This window comes from Eublepharis macularius, chromosome 17 (genome assembly GCF_028583425.1).
Source record: "Eublepharis macularius isolate TG4126 chromosome 17, MPM_Emac_v1.0, whole genome shotgun sequence".
Classification (NCBI taxonomy): Eukaryota; Metazoa; Chordata; class Lepidosauria; order Squamata; family Eublepharidae; genus Eublepharis; species Eublepharis macularius.
The window spans coordinates 39959689-39981014 of record NC_072806.1 but is presented as its reverse complement, the minus strand read 5'-3'; the positions used below and the strand labels follow the sequence as shown (position 1 = coordinate 39981014).

General features: G+C 48.5%; 1 protein-coding gene across 3 annotated transcripts in view; it reads left to right on the top strand.

Annotated features, from left to right (window-relative positions):
* Positions 1-21116, top strand: part of CLUH (clustered mitochondria homolog) — a 102887-nt gene extending 81771 nt beyond the window's left edge. For all 3 annotated transcript variants that reach the window (XM_055001156.1, XM_055001157.1, XM_055001158.1), the window contains exons 14-26: positions 4018-4170; positions 5707-5769; positions 7146-7390; positions 7623-7707; positions 8083-8236; positions 10555-10694; positions 11944-12024; positions 13025-13150; positions 13763-13884; positions 15364-15457; positions 16136-16270; positions 17537-17610; positions 18654-21116. In XM_055001156.1, coding sequence (XP_054857131.1) covers positions 4018-4170; positions 5707-5769; positions 7146-7390; positions 7623-7707; positions 8083-8236; positions 10555-10694; positions 11944-12024; positions 13025-13150; positions 13763-13884; positions 15364-15457; positions 16136-16270; positions 17537-17610; positions 18654-18813 — 1632 coding nt within the window. In that variant the 3' untranslated portion in view covers positions 18814-21116. The remainder of the gene's footprint in view (positions 1-4017; positions 4171-5706; positions 5770-7145; positions 7391-7622; positions 7708-8082; positions 8237-10554; positions 10695-11943; positions 12025-13024; positions 13151-13762; positions 13885-15363; positions 15458-16135; positions 16271-17536; positions 17611-18653) is intronic.
* The last annotated feature ends 210 nt before the right edge of the window (positions 21117-21326 follow it).

Here is a 21326-nt window from a genome sequence, read left to right as displayed (position 1 = left end):
CCATGGCGCAGAGTGGTAAGCAGCAGTACTGCAGCTCATGCTCTGCTCATGGCCTGAATTTGATCCTGGTGGAAGCCGGGTTCAGGTAGCCGGCTCAAGGTTGACTCAGCCTTCAGGTCAGTAAAATGAGTACCCAGTTTCCGGGGGGTAAAGTGCAGATGACTGGGAAGGCAATGGCAAACCACCCCGTAACAAAAGTCTGCCAAGAAAACATCATGATGCGACGTCCCCCCATGGGTCAGTAATGACTTGGTGCTTGCACAGGGGACTACCTTTACCTATATTTTAGGTAAAATGCATTTTACTGTAATTATATTTGTATGCATGTTTTATTACAAAAGGTTTTGGACTGGGAAAGCCCATGGCCATATACAATAAATTCTCTTGATACTTTGGAGCCTCCAAACTTCACTGAGACAGAATCAACGGCCTCCTCCTTTGGCAGAGAAAAGCGGGTCCGCTCCCTCTTTTATTCTTCCAAGGATTTTTGGGTGGCATTTTATTGGCTGCCTTAGTTTGCCATGGCATAGGTATATAACAGTGTGCAATGCTGTTACTGGATCACAGAAGTGCAAATATTGCTAGCTGGCTAAGAATTTTATATTATCTGAATTCCTGCTTTTGTTAAAAATAAAAATCTTGTTGTTTCTGGACCTCATAATGATATAAAATGGTGAGGCAGTGCTCTCAGGAGCAGGGAAGAGAGTTGGCAGAGCTGCTAGCAGACACGATGTTAGAGACACCTGGACTTACTGTTCTGGGAGACTTCAGCATCCACGCTGAGTGTTCAAAGTCAGGCCTGGCTCAGGAATTTGTAGCTTCCCTGGCAACCCTGGGCCTCTCTCAAGTAGTGTCAGGCCCTACACATGGAAGAGGCCACACACTAGACTCAATATTTTGCACTGAGCCTCTGTGGGAAAGTCTTATTTCAGCATTAGAGACTCGGCCTGAATCATGGTCAGATCATCATCTGCTGAAGACAAAAGTGAATATGGCCCCAACACCCCACAAAATAGGGGGTCCAGTTAAAATGATTCACCCACATAGGCTCATAGGTCCTTCCAGATTCCAAAATGCCTTGGGGGATTTTAGAATCCCAGACACAGGCTCCACAGAAGCTGCTGTAGGAGTGTGGAACGCAAAGCTCCTCGAAGCTGTTGACACCATTGCTCCTTGTCGACCCCTCCGGCCCTTGGGATGGAAGCCGGCACCGTGGTTTACCTGGCTGACCTGAACAGGGCTGGAAGACGTCTAGAAAGATGCTGGCGTAAAACTCACATGGAAGCTGATAGAACTTGCTACAGAACGCACTGGAGGATCTATGAAGAAGAAATGAAACCGGCAAAGAAACGTTACTTTTCGGCAACCATTGCATCGGCTAGTTCAGGACCGTCCCAATTGTTCAGGGTATCCAGACACCTTCTGACCCCTAAATTGGAACCTTTACAGTCCCAAGAACAGACAATTAGCTGTGAGGCCTTTGCTAAGTTTTTTGCTGATAAAATAGCACGAATATGCTCTGATCTAGACGCTAGCTGCAATGCAAATGAGATGGAAGAAGTGCTTAATTCACCACCTGGCCTATATTTGGACTGCTTTGAACCAATCACAATGACAGACCTCAACAGGATCCTGGCATCTATGAAAGCCACTTCTTGTGCGCTTGATCCTTGCCCATCTTGGCTGTTAAAATCAAGTAAACATCACATAAGTGAACCACTGAGATCTATTGTAAACCAGTCACTAACTCAGGGTTCCTTCCCCCGGCTGCTCAACCAGGCAGTTATCCGTCTGCTAATTTAAAAACCATTCCTAGACACAACTGATGTGGTGAAATATCACCCAGTCTGTCATAGTAATGAGAGGGGGGGCACCGGTCACTCACACCTGGAATGGAGTGCCAAGGAGCTCTCAGTACCAGGGAGCCCCCACTCTTCACACACACCCCACGCGTGACAGCAAGAGTGACTTATGTCCCAATGGGAACGTGACTATCAACTGGTAGTCAGGGTATCCAGACACCTTCTAACCCCTAAATCTGAACCTTTAAGTCCCAAGAACAGACAATTCGCTGCGAGGCCTTTGACTACCAATCTGCCCTTTCTGAGGAAAGTGATCGAGAGAGCAGTAGCTGACCAACTCCAGATCTTCTTGGAAAACTCTAGCGCTCTGGACCCTTTCCAGTCAGGATTCAGACCAAGGCATGGGACAGAGACAGCACTGGTAGCGTTAGTGGATGATCTCCGTCTGAATATAGACAAAGGCCAGGCCTCCTTATTGCTTCTACTGGATCTGTCTGCAGCCTTTTGACACAGTAGACCATGCCATCCTGTTGAGGCATCTAGAAACAGAAGTGGGCATTGAAGGATGTGCCCCGGACTGATTTAAATCATTTCTCATGGAACAGGCACAAAGGATGGCCGCTGGAGATCAGCTATCTCAAGAATGGGAACTACCTTGTGGGGTTCCTCAGGGCGCAGTCTTGTTTCCCATGTTATTCAGCCTCTATGTAAAATCTTTAGAAGAACTCATTCGCAGCTATGGAGTTGGATGTCATCAACATGCAGATGACACCCAACTCTATATCTCGCAATTCAAGTCCCCACAGGATGCAGTAGAAATCTTACATCGCTGCCTGACAGCCGTGGTGAAATGGCTGAAAAATAACAAATTGAAAATGAACCCAGACAAGACTGAAGTGATGCTTGTTGAAAAGTCAGAGATCATGAAAGACATTGTAGAATCATAGAATCATAGAGTTGGAAGGGGCCATACAGACCATCTAGTCCAACCCCCTGCCCAGTGCAGGATCAGCCTAAAGCATCTCTGACAAGGATTCATCCAGCTTCTTCTTGAAAACTGCCAGTGAAGGGGAGCTCACCACCGCCCTAGGCAGCTGATTCCACTTTTGAACTACATTGTACTCCCCACTTTCGATGGAGTTCATCTGACCCTTGCAGACTCAGTTAAGAGCCTAGGGGTTATACTGGATCCAGCGCTACTACTAGAAAAACAAGTTAAGGCAGCTGCAAAAAATGCTTTCTACAGTCTCACTCTAGCCTGGAAGATGGCTTCTTATCTCGACACAGCCAGCCTGGCCACCTGGATCCATGCTATGGTAACATCAAGGCTTGACTATTGTAATGCTCTATACATTGGCCTCCCATCTAAGTTAACTAGGAGGCTCCAATTAGTGCAAAATGCTGCAGCTCGATTGTTATCAGGAGCGAGCAGGAGCATGAACATCACTCCCATCCTACAGTTGCTCCACTGGCTACCCATCAGTTACCATGATCAGTTCAAGGTACTGGCTATTACATATAAAGCTCTTCACAGCCTCTGCCCGACATACCTACAGGACCGCCTCCCTCCCTATGTCCCTCCACGGCAGCTTCACTCATCCAAGCAGGGTCTCTTGCAGGTGCCAGCCTGCACACGGGTGAAATCAACAGCAGCCCATACACGGGCGTTCTCTGCAGTGGCCCCTACCCCATGGAATGGCCTGCCTGAGGAGGTCAGGAGAGCCCCCACGCTCTTGGCTTTCCGCAGATAACGCAAAACCAAATTATTCAAAAAGGCTTTTTACTCAGATAGGAGGGTGGTCTCAGATGTTTCCCTAATGAGTTAGGGACCATAGATCTCACTGCTGTTGCCGTGCTCTGTTGCTTTAAATATGTACTCTTATATACTGCCTGTGCTTCATGTTGTATAATGTCAGTCCTAGAACTGGTTATGTTCTTTTTCAGCAATTCCTCAACCCCGTATTGGATCCTTGCTAATGTTCTGTCTTTGTAAACTTGTATTCATTTACCCCATGACATTGTTTATAGAAATGTCCTTGACACTGTATGGAAATGCCTGCCCTTGTCCTTGCTACTAATTGTACTAATCTCACCCTATGTCTCAGTGAGAAAGGCAGACTATAAATGACATAAACAAACCAATCAATAAATAAAAATCAGGCTCAGAAGTAGATGCAGCTTTCTGCCTGCTAAGGTTGCTTTCTTTTCCCTGCAGGTCAAAGACTGCCTTGACCACACCATGTTGCCAATGGATGGTGCCACCTTGGCAGAAGCCATGCACCAGCGGGGCATCAACATGCGCTACTTGGGAAAAGTAGTTGACTTCATCACCAAGACCCCTGCCCGGACTCAGCTGGATCACGTCTACGTAAGCGTTCGTGGCAGCTTCTGGGGGACAGCCAATCCTGGCAGAGTTCAGACTTGAGAGATCTCGCCCCCCCCCTTTTTTTCTTTTGCAAGCCTCAGCATACAGATAAGCACTCTCACCATGGGATGGGATCGAGATTCTAGTGAGGTTCCCAGGATATGCTGTTTCACCCCACGGATCAGTGGTGGAGTGTCTGCTTTGCTTGCAGAAGGTCCCAAGTGCAAGCCCTGGCATCGCCAGTAAAAAAAATTAGGTTGTGGGTTATGCGAGAGGCCCTTGCCTGAGACCCTGGGGAGCTGGTGGGAGTGGAGAGTAGATCATGCTGTCCTGGATAGACCAAGGATCTAACTCAGCAGAAGGTGGGTTCATGTGATGTGATTCCGTCTTAATTTGGGGGGAGGGCCATGGCTCCCTGGCATTAGATGCCCGGCTTGTAAACAGGACCAAGTTCTATTCTTGTCAACTCCAGCTTCATTACTTTGTTCTACCTGAGAACCTGTCGCACTTGAGTAGGAGTAGGAGTTTCATTGTTGCCTGTTCTACAGTCCCAAACAAAATTCTTCAGGACCTGCTATGAATTTAATCGGACAAAAATCAACTTCTCAATACAGAAGGCTGCCTCTGTACCCAAGTCAGACCACTGGTCAGTTTGGCCCTGGACTGTGTTCTGTGTCTAGCCGTGGATTTCCAGGTCTTGGGCAAGGGTCCTTCCCAGTCTTACTGACTGGGATATCTTTAAATAGGGAGACTGGGAGTTAAATCTTGTACTTTATGATTGCCCCGCCTTCGGACACACACTGTTTAGGCGGGGAAAAGAAGAAGCGTCCATGCGCTGTGGGAGGGTGCATCCCCCACCGCAGGGTCCTAGAGGTTGACCTGTCCGGGATGGGGCAGTGTGGTCAGGGGATAGAGTCCTTGTAGACTGTAGTGACGCCGCCACTACCCCACCCACCAGACCTATGCTGCTGTATCACCAAGTAGTCGGGGGTGGGGAGACAGCTGGGAGGAGTTAATCCCTCCTCTAGCCGAGTCTCGGTGATGCATGGCAGGTCAGCCTTCTCACCCAGCATTAAATCCCGGATGGCTGCTGTTTTTCCTGTGACTGACTTGGTGTTTGGCAGCAGGATTTTGTAGCCTGGCAGGCTGCTGATAGGGTTGCCGATATCACTTCGGCAGGAAGAGGATCCAGAAAGGGCAACGGAATGCAAATGTCTGCTGCCCCTTCCCCTTACCTGGCCTGCTCTTCTGCTTCCACTGTATCTCCCCCACCCCAGTTTTCCCCTTTCCTGTAAATCAGCTCCCGTAACTTGGGAGGTGGTGGTCTTCCTCTGTGCTCTCTCTTCCCATCATCTCACTGGTCACCAGATATGCTCAAGTAATAGCCCTTTTGCCTGAACTGTGTGGACTCGTAATTCTCTGGTGACCTGTGGGGAAAAGGTCCTCGAGCACCCCAGAGGGAACACTTTCCAGTTCTGTAAATGTTGCAGGGGTCTCTCTCTTGACTGACTCTCTGCTGCTTTTGTTTTGTCTGAACAGAAAATAGGAATCATGGAACTGATCACTCGGTCGGCCAAGCACATATTCAAGACATACCTTCAGGTTAGAAACCAGATGACCGAACCCCGCGTGCCTTTCTTTCCCCCTTCGCCGGGTTGCCTTCCACTCTCTCTCCAGCATTCCCTCATTAGGCGCTTGGCCAGCATTGCCCAGTAACTGGGAACACACTCTCAATAAAGCTTCACATGGGCCCCACCGCCTGGGTGCGTAGCAGGCCCTGCTTAACTGCAGTGGCTATTCTTTTGTTTTTGTTTTTTACAAAATTGTTGCTAAGGCTTAATTCACTGTTTTCTTCCTTTGCATTTCCACTTCACAAAATAGAGGGCGGGGGGGGGGAATGGCTCAAGGCAAACGGCCTAGGGTTGCCTTGGAGCAGACTGGAATGCCTTTGGTCCCCTAAGAAGTTTCGTTTGGAAGGGAGGGGTGGGTTTCTTCCGTCTGATGTGGAGCCATTGTGGGTTTCAGAGTCTCACTGGGCCCTTGGAGATACGGGCTGCAGCCTGTACTCAGCCCCGGAGCCAGTGGCCTGTTTACAAGGGAGTCAACCAGAAGACGGGCTAGAAGGGCACCCGTGTGCCAGTGGCCAGGTTCTTGGGCCTGCTGTGGTGAGGGCTGTGTTGCGTGTGCTGGTCACTCAGGGGTCTTGCCCCTGCATAGGAGGGGCTGGCGTGGCTCACCTCCTCCACCACACCCTCTCCATTCAGTGCTGGCTGTGTGGTGCGGATCTGACACCAGAGCAGGCATCCCATTTGTGGCTTTGTCTCCTCATCAGCAATCCAGAGCAGGTCACACCCACCCTCAGTGAATCGCATGCTGTTGTCTGGATCTCATTTTCATTTGGTACCTCTGCTGCATTGCGTGGGGGGGCGGCGGGGATTGTACAAATTAAAATATTAAAAAGTTAGATGGTAAAACTTTTTGTGGCCTGGACTGATTCTCTTGTAGCCTGCAAAGCACTGTGTGGTGTGTAGCAGCGCTTAAGTTGCCAAGACTAGCTCAGGAGAGCCGAGTTCCATTGGGCCACAAAGCACCCCGCAGGATCTTGGGCCGGCCGCACTCTGTCAGCTTGAACAGCTTCTCAAAGTGGAGGGAAGGGAACAGATCATGCAGGCTGCTCTGAGTTCTTTGCAGGAAGGGAAAGATCCAGTGTGAGGGATGGAGGCACATGAGTGGTGCTCGAGGTTGCCAGCACTGCCCCGGCAGATGCCGGAAGGATTTGAGGGCAGTGCCTGGGGAGGAGGATGTGCTGTCACTGCCAGGGGGTGGTCCAGTAATTCCCCTTTATCTCTGTGATAAAGATCATAGGGGCGGGGGGGGCATTATTTCCTTCTGTTCCTCGAGGGCAGGGATTGGGGCCCAGGGGAAGTCGGGTAACAACTCTGTATAAACAACCCATTGGTTTTCTCTCTTTCCCACAGGGTGTGGAGCTGTCAGGCTTGTCAGCCGCCATCAGCCACTTCCTCAACTGCTTCCTAAGCTCCTTCCCGAACCCAGTTGCTCACCTTCCCACAGATGAACTGATCTCCAAGAAGAAGAATAAGAGGCGGAAAAACCGGAACCTGGGCAATGCGGATAACACCACCTGGGCCAGCATGAGCCCCCAAGAGCTGTGGAAGAACATTTGTGCAGAAGCGAAGGCTTACTTTGACTTCAGCCTGGAATGGTGGGTGGGAACCCCAGCGCTTCTCTGCAGAGCCACGTTAGGCCAGATCAAAGACGGCTGCAAGGCTTGACTGCCTCTGGTTAGCTCCGAGGCCCAGGAGCCTCAGGGCAGCTCGTGCCAGAACAGAAGAGCAGCCGTGCTGGATGATGCAGCGTGGCGACTCTTGGGAGATCCCTCTGGTGCAGCTGCTAGGACGATCTCCAACTCTCTTTCCTTTCTCTTTAATTTGCAGTGAGAGTGTTGACCAAGCAGGGGAAGTGTACAGTCTGCAGAAAGTCACCCTCCTTCGTGAGATCTCCCTCAAAACTGGAATCCAGGTGAAGACGGTGCATGCACTCCTCCCCCTACAGACACAGCCACACCACGAGACATGCTGGGAGTTGAAACCGCACTAGAGGCACGGTGTTGTCGCCTGTGGCTGGAAGCATGGGTGGTCACCGGTGACCTTGCCTGCCCACCCCCCATGCTAACCTTGGGAGATGTTTGGCCTGCCTTTTGGGCTCCTGGGCCTGTCTTGGGCGCTCTGACCCGCCACACCAAGGACAGAAGCAGGTTTAAGATAAGCTTTTTACAGGGCAGAATCTGATTGGAAGGTAGCATGCTGCAAAGGTTAGTGTGTTGGCCTTAGGAAAAGTGTGGGAAGCTGGTGTTTTTGTAGGGGATGACACAACATTTTAAACGATACGTTGCAGATCCTGCTGAAAGAGTACAATTTTGATAACCGACACAAGCCAACCTTTACTGAGGAGGACATCTTGAACATCTTTCCTGTGGTCAAACACGTCAACCCCAAAGCCTCAGATGCATTCCACTTCTTCCAGAGTGGGCAAGCGAAAGTCCAGCAAGGTAGGAGTTCAGCTTCAAACCAAGACTGAGGAAGAATTTTGAATGCTTGCATTACAAAAGCACATCCGAGTGCATGCATAAACTATTTGATGCTGTTTCCTAGGAATGCAGGGCAAGATCCAAGGCCCAAACACATTTTTGGGGGGGAGTGATATTTCTACAGAGGATCCTTTGAACCTAAAGAGCTGCTGTCCAGGGTCTGTGTGAAAAACAAGAAAATAAGAAATTGGATGATCCTTGCTCGGTCGGACCAAAGGTCCGTCTAGTCCAGCCACTTTTCTTCCTCACTTGCCAGCCTGATGCTTCTGGGGAAGGCCCACAAGCAGGCCTCAAAGACAGCCGCCTCCTCCTCCTCTTTACGCCTCCCACAACGAGTCCTTTGAAGTAGTTTGCTTCTGTGCATGCAGGTTCTGTGGCTAATAAACTAAGAGACAGACTAGACCAGGCCAGAGTTTTGAGCCTAGACAGCCTCTGGCTTCCGGTAGTAGCCCAGCAGAATCCCCCAAGTGGGGCATGAACCTAAGGAGTTGGCCCACATGCCCTGGTGGACATGGAGGCCTCCGCACTGAGGGCCCTTTGGACCTTAGCACAGTTCTGGGCAAGGCTTGGGTCCCACCTGTTTAATGCCAGCTCCTAGGATTTAGAAAAAACTGTGCTCTTTCCACCACCAATCTTGAGCCTGCCGTTTGCAAGTGCAGAGGGTAAACATTAGGGGGGAAATCATGAATTTTTGTGAAACTGAATGCAACAGTGGAAGAGAGCAAGAGTCCAGGAGCACCTAGAAGAGTAACACAGTTTGTGGTAGGGGAGGAGCTTTAGTGAGCCACAGCTCACTTCTCCAGATACCTTCTTCAGATACCGGAAGGCTACAGTTTTCTTAATTATAATATGCATTGCTCTCTGCAAAAGGCTCTGTGTGGTCTTTTTAAAAAAAAAACATTTTTAAACAGTGAGAGAGACGTTAAAAATTCACATAAAATACAAGCAAAAGAAAAAAAATCAGCATAATGAATCTACATGATGTTTCCCCTCTTTGCCCCCATATATACTTAAGATATTCAACATATTATTCAATTTTACTATATTTAGCATATTAGCATGCAATTTAACTATATAGCTTAGCAACTGATCTATTTTAATAGTACTTATATTTAGTTCTCCTTAGTTTACAGCTACATATTCAAAAAAACCTTTCCATTTTTCCTGAAATTCTTGGTTTGGTCTGTTGTGCATATAAGAAGTTAATTTTGCCATTGGCGCAGATTCATACAATTTATTCATCCAATCGGTCATGTCTGGACAAGACTCTGCCTTCCATTTCGTTGCATACACTACTCTTTTTCAGTTTTCTAACGCTTTTAATGTTAGCTGCACCTCATGACTGCAAATAACTTAAATATAATTGCTTTAATAATGATTCTTTCTCAAATGTCCAGAGCTTTCCACAGACACTTTAATTACAATATCCTTATGAGGTGGGTCAATCTTTTTCCTTAATATCCCACTTTCAGTATCCCACCTTTGGAGAAGTGTATGGCATTTTGAAAATACAATATAGACTTGAAGAGCCCATCCTGTTTAGCATCCGGTTTCCCACAGAAATTGATCAAATATAAATTGGGCATGAAGTCAACAGTCTCCTCCACCGTTAGTGCACTGCCTCTGAATATGGAGGTTCCACTTAGCTGTCTTTGCAGCCCTGACATCGAGGAGCGTGTTGCTTTGAGACCATCAGGGGGCAGGATTCTGCATCTTTGTTTTCTCTCTTCCAGCAAAACTGCAGTATAACCCACCACGTACCATGAGAGCTAACGTGGTTAGTGTGCCAGATAAGGCTCTAGGGTTCCGATTCTCATGCTGCTTTAAAAGCTCAGTGGGTTGGTGTTTAGCCAGTTTCATTCCCTCAACCTTCCCTATTTCACAGGGTGGTTGTGCAGCCAGAATAGTGTAGCGGTTAGAGAGTCAGAGTCGGCTAGGATCGGGGAGACCCAGGCCCCAAATCCCCTCTCTACCAGGGAAGCTTACTGGGTGACGTTGAGCCAGTCACACAACTCAGTCTAACCCACCTCACAATGTTGTTGCAGTGATAAAACAGGAAAGGGGGGAAATGTTGTAGGCCACTTTTGGTCCCCCCTAGGGAGAAAAGAGGGGCATAAATGGAGTAAATAAATACAGTAGAGAAGAGAGAATGATGGATACTGCTTTCAGGGTGGTTGGGGCTTTTTAAAAGATGCCACTGGGACAGGATGTGTAAGAGGAATCTCTCAGAGGTGTGTCACAGGCTTTCAGAAACCCCACTGGGTTTTGCTCATCCACAGGTTTCTTGAAAGAGGGCTGTGAGCTCATCAGCGAAGCCTTAAACCTGTTCAATAACGTGTACGGCGCGATGCACGTGGAGATCTGTGCCTGCCTGCGGCTCCTGGCGCGCCTGAATTACATCATGGGAGACTACTCAGAGGTACAAGTGAGCCCCTCCCTCCCTCCCGCCCAAGGTGCTGCCTGCTGCTGGCTTCTCTTTCTTCAGCTTGTCTGGGCTTGTTTGTTCCAATTTTCACTCTTGCTTTTTTAAAAAGAAAACCCAAGGAACTCTCTGGAGCTGAAATAATGGCAAATTGAAAGCAACTGAAAACGAGCAATAAAACACAGTGAAAGTGTGTGAATAAAAGGGAAAGGGAAGCACTGGCTGTCAGATTAGATTCCCTAGGAGTAGCTTTGTGGTAGCCAAAATAAACAGGAGTTTGGGGCACCTTAAAGATAAGTAAGATTTTATTTCATCCCAAGGATTCATAGACTAGAGACCACTTAAGCAGAGGAATCTTCCAAAGAGGAATCTAATTCACAAAAGCTTATGTTAGGATAAAAATGCCTTGTTATATTTTCTCTTCCAAGTAAATGGTATTAAAGCTGGGGTAGCCAAAGCATGGACTGCCTAGTACTGGAGTCCCCAACATGGTGCTCGTGGGCGCCGTGTTGGGCACCAACAGTTTTCCTTGAGAAGTGTTAAGTGGGCATGGCCAGCTTGGGGCTTTTGCCCAGCAGGGCTTCTGATTGGTCATTGGAGAGCTGATTGGCTATGCAGTTTTTAAAAACTTCCTTTGTTAGCAGCTGCTACTACAGCACAAGGGTTTAAACTGTATGAATGAAGGTAAGCTGTAGCAGCCCACCACACTGTCAGAATTCCAAAGGTGCCCACGGGCTCCAAAAGGCTGGGGACTCCGACCTAAAACCTAGAAGGTGATGAGCACAGTGGCCAGGCATATTTGGCTGGAAAGCAAGCTCCCTAGCCCACCCCACCCCCCATACACATTGTGTTTTATGAATGATGAGTACCATTTTGCAGACTCTGGCCACAAAGCACGATGTAAATTAAGTATACACACACACACCTGCACTTGGTGGCAAGCAATCTCCTCTTGGGGGAGAGTTTCCTATTTGGGGTGCCACTGCAGAAAAGGCCCAGAGGCAACGTTCTGAATGCCTAAGGTAGGTGAACCCAGCAAAGGGCCTCTGATCCCTCCTGACGGGTCGGTCCTTACAGAAGGGGAGTGTGGGTCTCTGCCTGAGACCTGGGTGAGCTGCTGCCACTTGAATGGACAATACTGAGCTAGTTGGCCCAGTGCCCTGACACCTTCCTGAGTTTCTGGTCACTTTGTGGAGTTCTTGGCTTTTGTGACTTACAGCCTCCTTCCTGTTCTGTTGATTTCTAGGCCTTAAGTAACCAACAGAAAGCGGTGCTAATGAGCGAAAGGGTACTTGGCATTGAGCATCCTAACACAATTCAAGAATATGTAAGTACAAGCTGGGGACCTGCAATACTTGCAGGGGGGGGAATGCCCTCACCAACACACTCTGTCCCCGGTTTCTCTTCTCCTGTCACTCTTTTGCATTCTGCCAAGTCTGCAGTCACACCTGGATCTCCTGGTGCAAGGCTCCTGTGCCTCAGTTGCTAGGCAACTACAAAATCTCAACTGATCTCATGAAATATTGCAAGATCTCAGTTGGCATTCTGTCTTGGGGGTGGTGAAGTTAAACCTCTCCAATTACGTGTTTTAGGTCCTGGGATTTTTCTGCAGACCTAGAAAAAAAATTCCCTGTTATCTGTACATGGCCCCATTGTGTGAATTTTTCGGTCAGTGCTCTGGGGCAGTTGTTCGGATGAGGGCGGGGTTGGGGCCAGTGATGCAGGTGCCCCCTGGTTGTGCAGGCAGGGACAAGAGGCTGAGCTGTAGGGAAGCCACTTTGCCTGCTGAAGGCTTAAATGTGAAGGAGAAAGCTGAGCTTGAGCTGTGAGATGCTCAGTTTTGACATACAGGGAAATTCAAGCAAGCAGCCTTCCTCCACCGTCATCTGCATTCTGAAATGGTGCAGCCCTCCAGGGGCTAACGCAGGGCCTTTTTCTAGATAGCGCCCCCCCCCCTTACTACGGAGACTCTCTGCCTTCAGTATAGCCAATCTGGGTTGAGACGCTTCAAGGCAAAGGCTGTGCCCTGGGGTGCAGGACTGAGGCTGAACCTTCTCGTGCTGCAGAACGAGGTGACGGAATCGCATTAAAAACAGCAGTCCTTGAGGCTGGCACCTTGGCCTCTGATGTGCCAGTTTCCCGTTTGCAGAAAAATGGTATCTCCTGGCGAGTGGTCTGGAGCAGCGGAGCCCATTTTCCGCAGCCTCCGTGTTCACACCCCTTCTGCGTATGCCAACCACGGCCTCGTAGCGCAGGCAGGCCTGGCGCCTCTTCTCCGTCAGTGAGGGAAGTGAGGCTGCTGTCAGGGGCACTTTTGTCTCTTGCAGATGCACCTTGCTTTGTACTGCTTTGCGAACAGCCAGCTCTCCACCGCGCTCAGCCTCCTCTATCGCGCGCGCTACCTCATGCTGTTGGTGTTTGGAGAAGATCACCCAGAAATGGCCCTCTTGGATGTGAGTAATTCCGATAGCCCTTGCCCAAAAAGCACTTAGAAAAGGGCCTGTGCCATGTAGATGAACGCTCCTTACGTAACAAGCAACATTGTCGTGGTGTGAGACCTTGTTTTGACCATCAGCTTTTCACTGGGTTTCAGCAGAGGGGCTCTCGTGCTCGTGGTTATTGAGAGAACACAGAAGGACTGTATTAGGATAAAGGTTCAGATTTGGAAGTGGAGCTCCATTGGCCTGTGCAGTTCCCGCAGCCTCTCTGTGATTTCACTTGCCCATATATTCAGAATGCACGATCTTCTTTTTCCTGTTGCAACACCAGTTGGGGCAGAATAAGTGCAGATCTTTGTGCTGGTTTAGTCATGCCGTGTATTTTGTTTTTAGAGACTCTTAAGTTGTGCAGACTTGTACAGACTTTGGCTGAAAAGATTTATCTTCCACCCTTCCATCCAAAAGTACATCAACATGGTTTTAAAGCATCCATGTTTTTGTGGTGTGCATATAAAAAGGGCTTCTCCAGCACTGCCCCTTGAGGTTGCCACCTGCCTTGTCTACCTGTCACGTGTCGCTGTCACCCCTCTGTTGTCTGACTGGCACATGATGCATCATTCTCTTTAGAACAATATCGGATTAGTCCTCCACGGAGTTATGGAGTACGACCTCTCTCTCCGGTTTCTGGAGAATGCACTAGTGATCAACTCCAAGTATCACGGCGCCAAATCCCTGAAAGTTGCACTCAGGTGAGATCCCCATGGGAACAGTGTGTTATGGCAGGAAAGCGACGTAACACCCACCTGTGGCTTCGCTGCTTTCTTCTGCGGACTTGGCTTTTGCCCTGCTCTTTCCCCAACTCACCCCCCCCTTTTCTCATTTCCTATTTCTAATATTCCCCATCTACCTAAGCTTGGGGATAGAGGTGGCCATCCAAGGCAGCCCTTGGGACTTTCACGTGCCTGTAAATGGGAGAATGTGACCGTGGTCCCATTTCTGGTGGCCTAGCATTACATACTGCTTCACAGCATGTTTGAATCCCTGTGGGTGGGGTTTTTTAACTCCTCGCATGCTGAAAGCTAGCATGTCAGAGGGCTGCCTCATCTTTCATCTCCCTTTCCTCTCTGTGGATAATCAGGTTTCCTCTTAGGAGGTAGCCAGAGATGTAATAACTCCACCTCAGCTGAGATCAGACATCTTTTGGCCTCAAGCTCCGCATCCAGCGTCTACTCTCGTTGCCCAGCTTCTCCTTGGAAATTACAGTATTTCCTGTCACAATAAAGCCTTGAACTTCATGATACATTAGCATGAATCTATTTAATCTGCATCCTTTTTATAGTGTTGACCATCTATGGGAGATCACTATTTCCTGTACAAAGGAAAAATACATACCAGCCTTCCGCGTTGCAAATGGGAGTCCTTGATGGGTCTCTGCTCACCTGCCTTTGAAGTGCTGGGGTCCTCCTCAGGATTCTGCCACACGCTTTAGGGGGGCAACAGCATTGGAGCCCGTTGGATTTCGGCCTGTCCAGCATTCCCAAAGCGCAGGTGACAGGAACTCCTGGTCGTACAAGAAGTAGCCCTGATGAGTCGGACCAAAAAGCCAGGCTGGCCCAGCATCCTGTTTATGAGGGGGGACACAGCTGGCTGCCCCACAAAGGGTCACAGAGGCCCAAGCCACCCCCACCCCACTCCTCAGCAACGTTGATCAAGAGGTGCGCTGCATCCAGACATGGGAGATCCGTTTAGCCAAGATGGCTAGTGGGTATAGGTGAAGCCTTCCTCCATGAACTTGTCTAATCTCCATTTAAAACCAACAAAGCTAGCCGACAGCATAAAATCCTGCAGCAGTTAACCACAAGTTAACTGTGTGTAGTGTGAGGTGTTTCCTTTCGTCTGTCCTACTGCCTGTTAATGTAATTGAGTGCCTTCAAGTTCAAGTAAAGTGGGCAGTGGGGTGCTCTGTGTTTGCTTTCGTAGGCAATGTCTAACTTTATAAACCTTTATAACACTGTTTAGAAACATGATGAACTGAAACGTTTAGAAAAAGCCAGTGGAAGGGGGCTGATGAAGGGGGCGCACGGTGTGGGGCTCCTGGTAGTGGTTTTCATATATACTCGGACAATGGAGGTAGATTGGGGAATACCGGAGATCTACGGCCCTCTTTTTCTCCGCCACATTAAAGCACATACAGAATTGTTTCTCCGTCTTTCTTCCTCCTCTGGCAGTCACCACTTGGTAGCCCGGGTGTACGAGAGCAAAGCTGAATTTCGGTCAGCTCTGCAGCATGAGAAGGAAGGCTATACAATCTACAAAAATCAGGTCAGATTTCCTCATTGTCTTAGTTAAAAAACATTTATCTGTAAAAGACTGAAAAACATACCCATACCAACATTTTATTTTATAAAAGTGTTAAGTTGGCTGACCCTTCCTGGTTTGGAGAGGTCAGTGATAGAATGTTCACAAATGGTCCAACTTTTGAGAAGGTAGCAGAAGGCTTGATGGAGTTGAGGGGACATCATAGGATGACAGTTAAGTGAGACGGAAATAGAGGAGTGCCCATAGGAGAACTTTGCTGATTTATTTGAAGATTTTCTCGTCTTTCTCTGCCCCTTGTTTCTGAATCCAGTTATGTTGTCTGCTTTTCTGACATATCCTTTAAGGAATATGAACCTGCTTTATAATTGCTATGGTCACTCCAAAGCCTTAGAATAGAGTAGGGCATGAATTGGCAGATTACGGGACGGAGTCTTAAAACGAGTTCCATTCCCAGTGTTGCATTTTTAGGGAAATCTAGTTCTTATGGAACTTGTTTGTGACACTCATTAGCAATTGCGTTGTAAATTCTGGTAAGAGAATTTGAAACTGAACTTCCTACACAGTTTAGAAATTCCTGAGCAGATCTTTAGAAAAGGAGCCTGGCTTTGCCTGCTCTTTTCCAAGTAAACCTGATTGTTTGTGGCACATGCACGTGTTCCTCAAAACGTGTTTCCTTTTTAGCTTGGTGAGCAACATGAGAAGACCAAAGAAAGCTCCGAGTACTTGAAATACCTGACTCAGCAGGCCGTGGCCTTGCAACGCACAATGAATGAGATCTACAAGAATGGCTCCAATGCTAACATCATGCCCTTGAAAGTGAGTTACCCTGGGTGCAAGACAGAACCAACCAGGCTAACCACATTATCTGGTCTTCTCCCTTTTATGCGAAGTTGAGCAGAGCCTGAGCTCCATTTGCAATAAGTGAACAAATGATCTGTAATGCTTTTCAGTGCACCTGAGGGCTGCTCAGTATACTCTACTGCATGTCTGAGGCCACCTTGTAGACTTTGGGGCTGGGGAAGGATTTGAAACTAGGTCTCACACGGAAGCCATGCTCTGTCTGCTGGATTAGACTCTCCATCAAGTTGTTGAGGGCAGTTGGGAAGACAGCAAGGGTACCTAAAATTAGGCGTATAGGACAGTGGAAAGCAAATGATGCCAAAATGCTCCTTCAAGCATACCCATTGCTGCCATGTGGAAGGGAGTTCATCTAGTCTCAGGGTCTTCCATCTCTGCTGCAGACTGAAGCAGCACCTGGCCTGGAGAGTTCTTGTTCCAGCCATGGAGTCTCAGGGTGCCTGGTTGGTTCAGAAGAGGGAAGGAACTTGAGGGAAGAATAGGCCCTGTTGGTCTGGCATGCATTGCTTTAGGGTGGGGGGTGAGGAGCAGCAGCAGCCACCAATCGCCATTCCCTCCTCAGGTGCCTACCGCTTCTTGCCCAGCAGCCCCCTCTGAGCAGCAGTTCTTCATCAGCTGCTCTTCCTGGCCATGGCTCTTCTCTTCAGACCAGCTGGTGTGGCTCTTTCACTTCAAAGAAGCACCCCAGACACATACGGTGCAACCTTCTACTGAGCTAGACCACTGCTTCATTTGTTTACTTTGACTGGCAACAGCTATTTACATTCTCAGGCAGGAAAGATTCTTCTCCAGCATCTGCTACTGGAGAGCTTTTTCACTGGAGATGCCAAGGAAGGACCTTGAGATCTTCTGCTATTGAGTGCTGTTGAGTCTGGGCCTCTTACCTGGAGAGGATTGCACTGGATCCAAATCACTGGTAGCCTGAGATCCTTTTCCCAGCTTAGGATCCCATCAGCTTCTCTGCTCTTCAGTTGTGGTGGCGGCTAGGGTTCCTTATGCTTCTGGGGTTGGATCCAGCCAGCTTTCAGCCTCGGCAACTCCCCTGGCCCTGCCTGGCTTTTTTCTCTGCAGGCCCCGTGCTTTCCAGCTGAGCTTTGCTGGTGATCAAAGGGGACCTCCTCCTTCCTTTTCTATCAGTGGAAAAGTTTGTTGGATTCAACCCAGTGCCTTATCAAAACAATCCCCCAGGGACACTAAAAGTAGCTCTTCTTCTCAAATCCTTAGTTCACAGCACCCAGTATGGCCAGCGTCCTGGAGCAGTTGAACATCATCAATGGGATACTCTTCATTCCACTAAGGTAACCCTCTGGCTGGTGCTGAGCCCGTCGTCTTTGCTTTCTTGAAGAATGTGCAGCTTTGTGCAGGAATATGGTCTGCATAGTTTTGCAGGGAAGGGCAAGAAGTTGGAAGGGGTTTTCTGTGGCAATGGCAGGACCTTTGCCTGCACTTACAGGTGGGCGAGACCGTTGCTTGCTTTGCACTGGCTGAGAATTCCCATGCCAAGTTAGTTCTTGAACAGTTGCCAGGAATACAAGGTCAAACCATGCAAAGATTTATGCCAGTGCACAAAGACAATTGTGCAGGGCCTGCCTGTGTATATTATTGGAAGACCTTGTCTCTGCCCCTTCCTAATCAAGGACTCACAACAACCAGTGTTTGGGCTACAAAAACATTGTGGGTTATCAGTAGGGGTGTGCAATTCAGGATTCCGATTCGGGGGGGAAACCCTGAATCAGGCCCAAATCGGAAAGATTTGGACTTCCTGAAGTGGGCCCAGCATTGCTGGCCCGATACAGAAATACTGAATCAAAGCTTTTGGGTGCACATCAAGTGAAGCCGGGCACGGGGCATTTGAAAACTCCCCTTCCGCTGCTGGCAGGCAGCAGGAGAGGGGGCACTCAGTTTCAAACACCCTGTTCCCAGCTTCACCGGATGCACATCGGGTGAAGCCAGGCACAAGGCGTTTGAAAGTGCCTTTCTGCTGCTGCTGGCGAGCAGCACAAGAAGGGTGGGTTCGAGCTTGTGCTGCTCCAACTCTTTACAGAGCATACTGAAGCTTTTAAACGCTCGAATCCTGAAGCAGTTTGTTGCTTCGGGATTCGGTTCATTCTGGATTTTTTCCCGCTTTGGGGAAAGCCCGAAGTGGGAAATCCGAATATTTTTTGGGTGCACACCCCTAGTTATCAGTCCACACCTCTTGCTCTGCATCTTGGCATAGGTTCACTCTTCAGTTATAAAAGGTTGCTGATCCCCTGTCCTAAGCCATCCATCTCACTTGCCTTTTTGTGTGCAGAACTTGAATGCCTCTAACACACCTTTTTTTTTTGGCCTCTCTCCATAGCCAAAAAGACTTGGAGAACCTTAAAGCAGAGGTACAGCGACGCCAGCAACTTCAAGAGGCACTCAAGACCAGCAGTCAGTCAGAGCCTGAAGACAAATCCCCGGAAGCGAGAGCCTCTGAACTGAGGCTGCCTTTGGCCGAAGCCCCCTGGCCTACTTAAGTCATAGCCCTTGCCATTGGAGCTGTTCCTTGGGTGGTTCAGCCTCCCCCGCTCCCAGGGCAGCTTTTCTTTAGCAATGTATGTGGGTATTTTTTCCCCCATTTGCACTGGTACAATACAAAGAACTAAAATTTGAAAAATAAACTTATCTGTCTAAATGGGTGACTGCCACACAAAGGGAGGTGCAGCAGCCAATGCCAGAATATCCTAAGGAGAGGGGAGATGCAGCCTAGGGAAGCCAGTTTTGGAGTGGTGGGAGAGAGGCACGTGTGTATGCCTGTACCATCCGTCCACTTCTACTGTGTGTACATAAGAGATTTAATTCTGAGTTACAATAACATTTCTCAGGTCATTTTTATGTTGACAAAGAATGCTGAACTTTGCAAAGAAAATCACTCTTGCCCCTATTCTGAAGTTTGCTCTTTCTCTCTTTCCCCCTTCCCCTCCTTCCAAGCTTTGATCCTCCACCCTGTTTAGGTGATCAGAAAATGGTCTATACGTATTATATATTAAATACAAATTCAGCCATATTTTTTAACAAAACTCCTTTAGGATTAGTGAGAAAGCAGAGCTGGATCAAAGAGAGATGGCAGAGAAAATGTTCCTGTTGAGGAGATAGCCATTCATTTTTTGAGGTTGTGTCCCCCCCCCCCGCCCCCCTTTGGCCAGCTCAGAGTGACGTGGGCGTGTGGATGAGTTTTTGTGACTTTTCATAGCCTCTGCAGGGTTTGTGCGTGTCTTTGTTCTGTTTGGTCTTGTGGCACTGAACTTGCTGAAACCCCCCTTCTCCTGCTACTTATTTTTGTTGGGGGAGGGCTAGTGTGCACTAGAAGTTCACATCCAAAGAATACTTTTATGGAATGTCCCCCATCCAACCTTAATCTTAAAAGGCAGCCACCACTATATACCCCCCTCGACCCCCTTCCAAGCCTGAGACAAACAGAATGTATAGGAGCCATGGCTGTAGCCGTGGGCCTTGACTGCAAGCCCCCTCGTGCCCGTCAGTCTCTTCCAGGCATCCCAAATCGTTGCTGTGATGTCTGTAATGTTTCTGCCTCCACCAGCACCGAGACTCTCGACTCTCACAGTGAAGTGAATTGCACAAAACAAAACCCCAGTCTTGGAAAATGTCTCTCAAGAATTGCTGTAGGTCTGGGGTTGGGTAAGGAGATGTGGAAGAGAGGAAGATGCTGTCATTCAAGCCTTAGGTGGTTGTCTTGAACTGAATCAATGTTTTATTTTACCTGTGAATGTATTAAAATGAAAATCATGAATCAAGTCTTCTCCAAACTAAGCAAGATTCTCCCTCCCCCACCTTTACTTTCTCATCTCTCTTGGTGAAATCTATTAATTATAGCACTGAAAAATTATTTTTGTTTTTGGTCTCATGGCCCTTCTCCTCCTCCCCGCTCCTCCAGATTTGCGTCCTCTGTGTTGGTTTGGCACTAAATTCCTAGGAAGGCCTCCATTGCTGGCAATGGCTGGCCCCCGCAATGGCAGCCATGCCAGTAGAACAGCCCCCCTCCCAACTGTATCCTGGGGGAGAGGTCAGTGTTTTCCTTCAGTTCATATAGCTGCTGCTGCCAGCCCAAGCAATTCCTGACTGGTGAGAATGTTTCTCTTATGACTAACGGAGAGGTTTCTTTCCAAGCCCCAAACGTATCACCCTGTGGAATCCAGAACGCACAAGTTCAATTGCTCTTACCTTCCTTGCAGCTTGATAACTTGATTTATTGTCATCGCGTTGCTTCTTCTGTTCACTTTTTGTGAGATCTGTGGGTTGCCTCATCTGCTCAAAACTGGGAGCTCTCTTACTGTTGTGACCCAGGGTATTGTGTTTGGGGGCTTTTAGCAACTTAGTGCAGGGATGGGCAACCTGGGGTCCGTATAGCCCGCCACCCCCCTTCCCTGTCACCTTTTGCAATCCTGAAAGGGTCTCTGATCATCATTTGAACCACGGGGTCTATGGTTGCCATGTCTGAGAGAAGACAGAAGGATTTTCTGCCTGAACGAAACAGGCTTGGAATCTCCTTGTAGCACAGAGGAGGCAAAGTTTTGTAGAGCAGGATTGGGAGGGGCAGCGAAAACGATGGCAGATTCATTAATTTGGAGTACTGTTTTCCAACTGAGAATCCAAATGCCTCTGAGGAGTTCAGGTTGCCCATTACTGCCCTAGTGACAAAGGGGTACGAAGCTGGAATGCTTTGTTGTGGAAGGAGAACTTTGGTTTTGATCCACATTTAGGGGGAAGGGGGTGCATTTTGAATTTCCTGGGAAGTCTTTCAATAAATGATTTCAATGCACCTTCTGCTTCTAATGGGTTTTTCTTTTGTCTTTTCTGTAAGTAGTCAGTGGAGGGAAGATGGCATGGTACAGCCCGATATCGTCAGATCTTGGAAACTAAGCAGGCTTGATACTTGGATGGGTGGCACCAAGGAAGATTGTGCAGAGGAAGGCAATTGCAAACTGCTTCTCACTTGCTTTTATTGAAAGCCCCTTGTTGGGGTCACTGT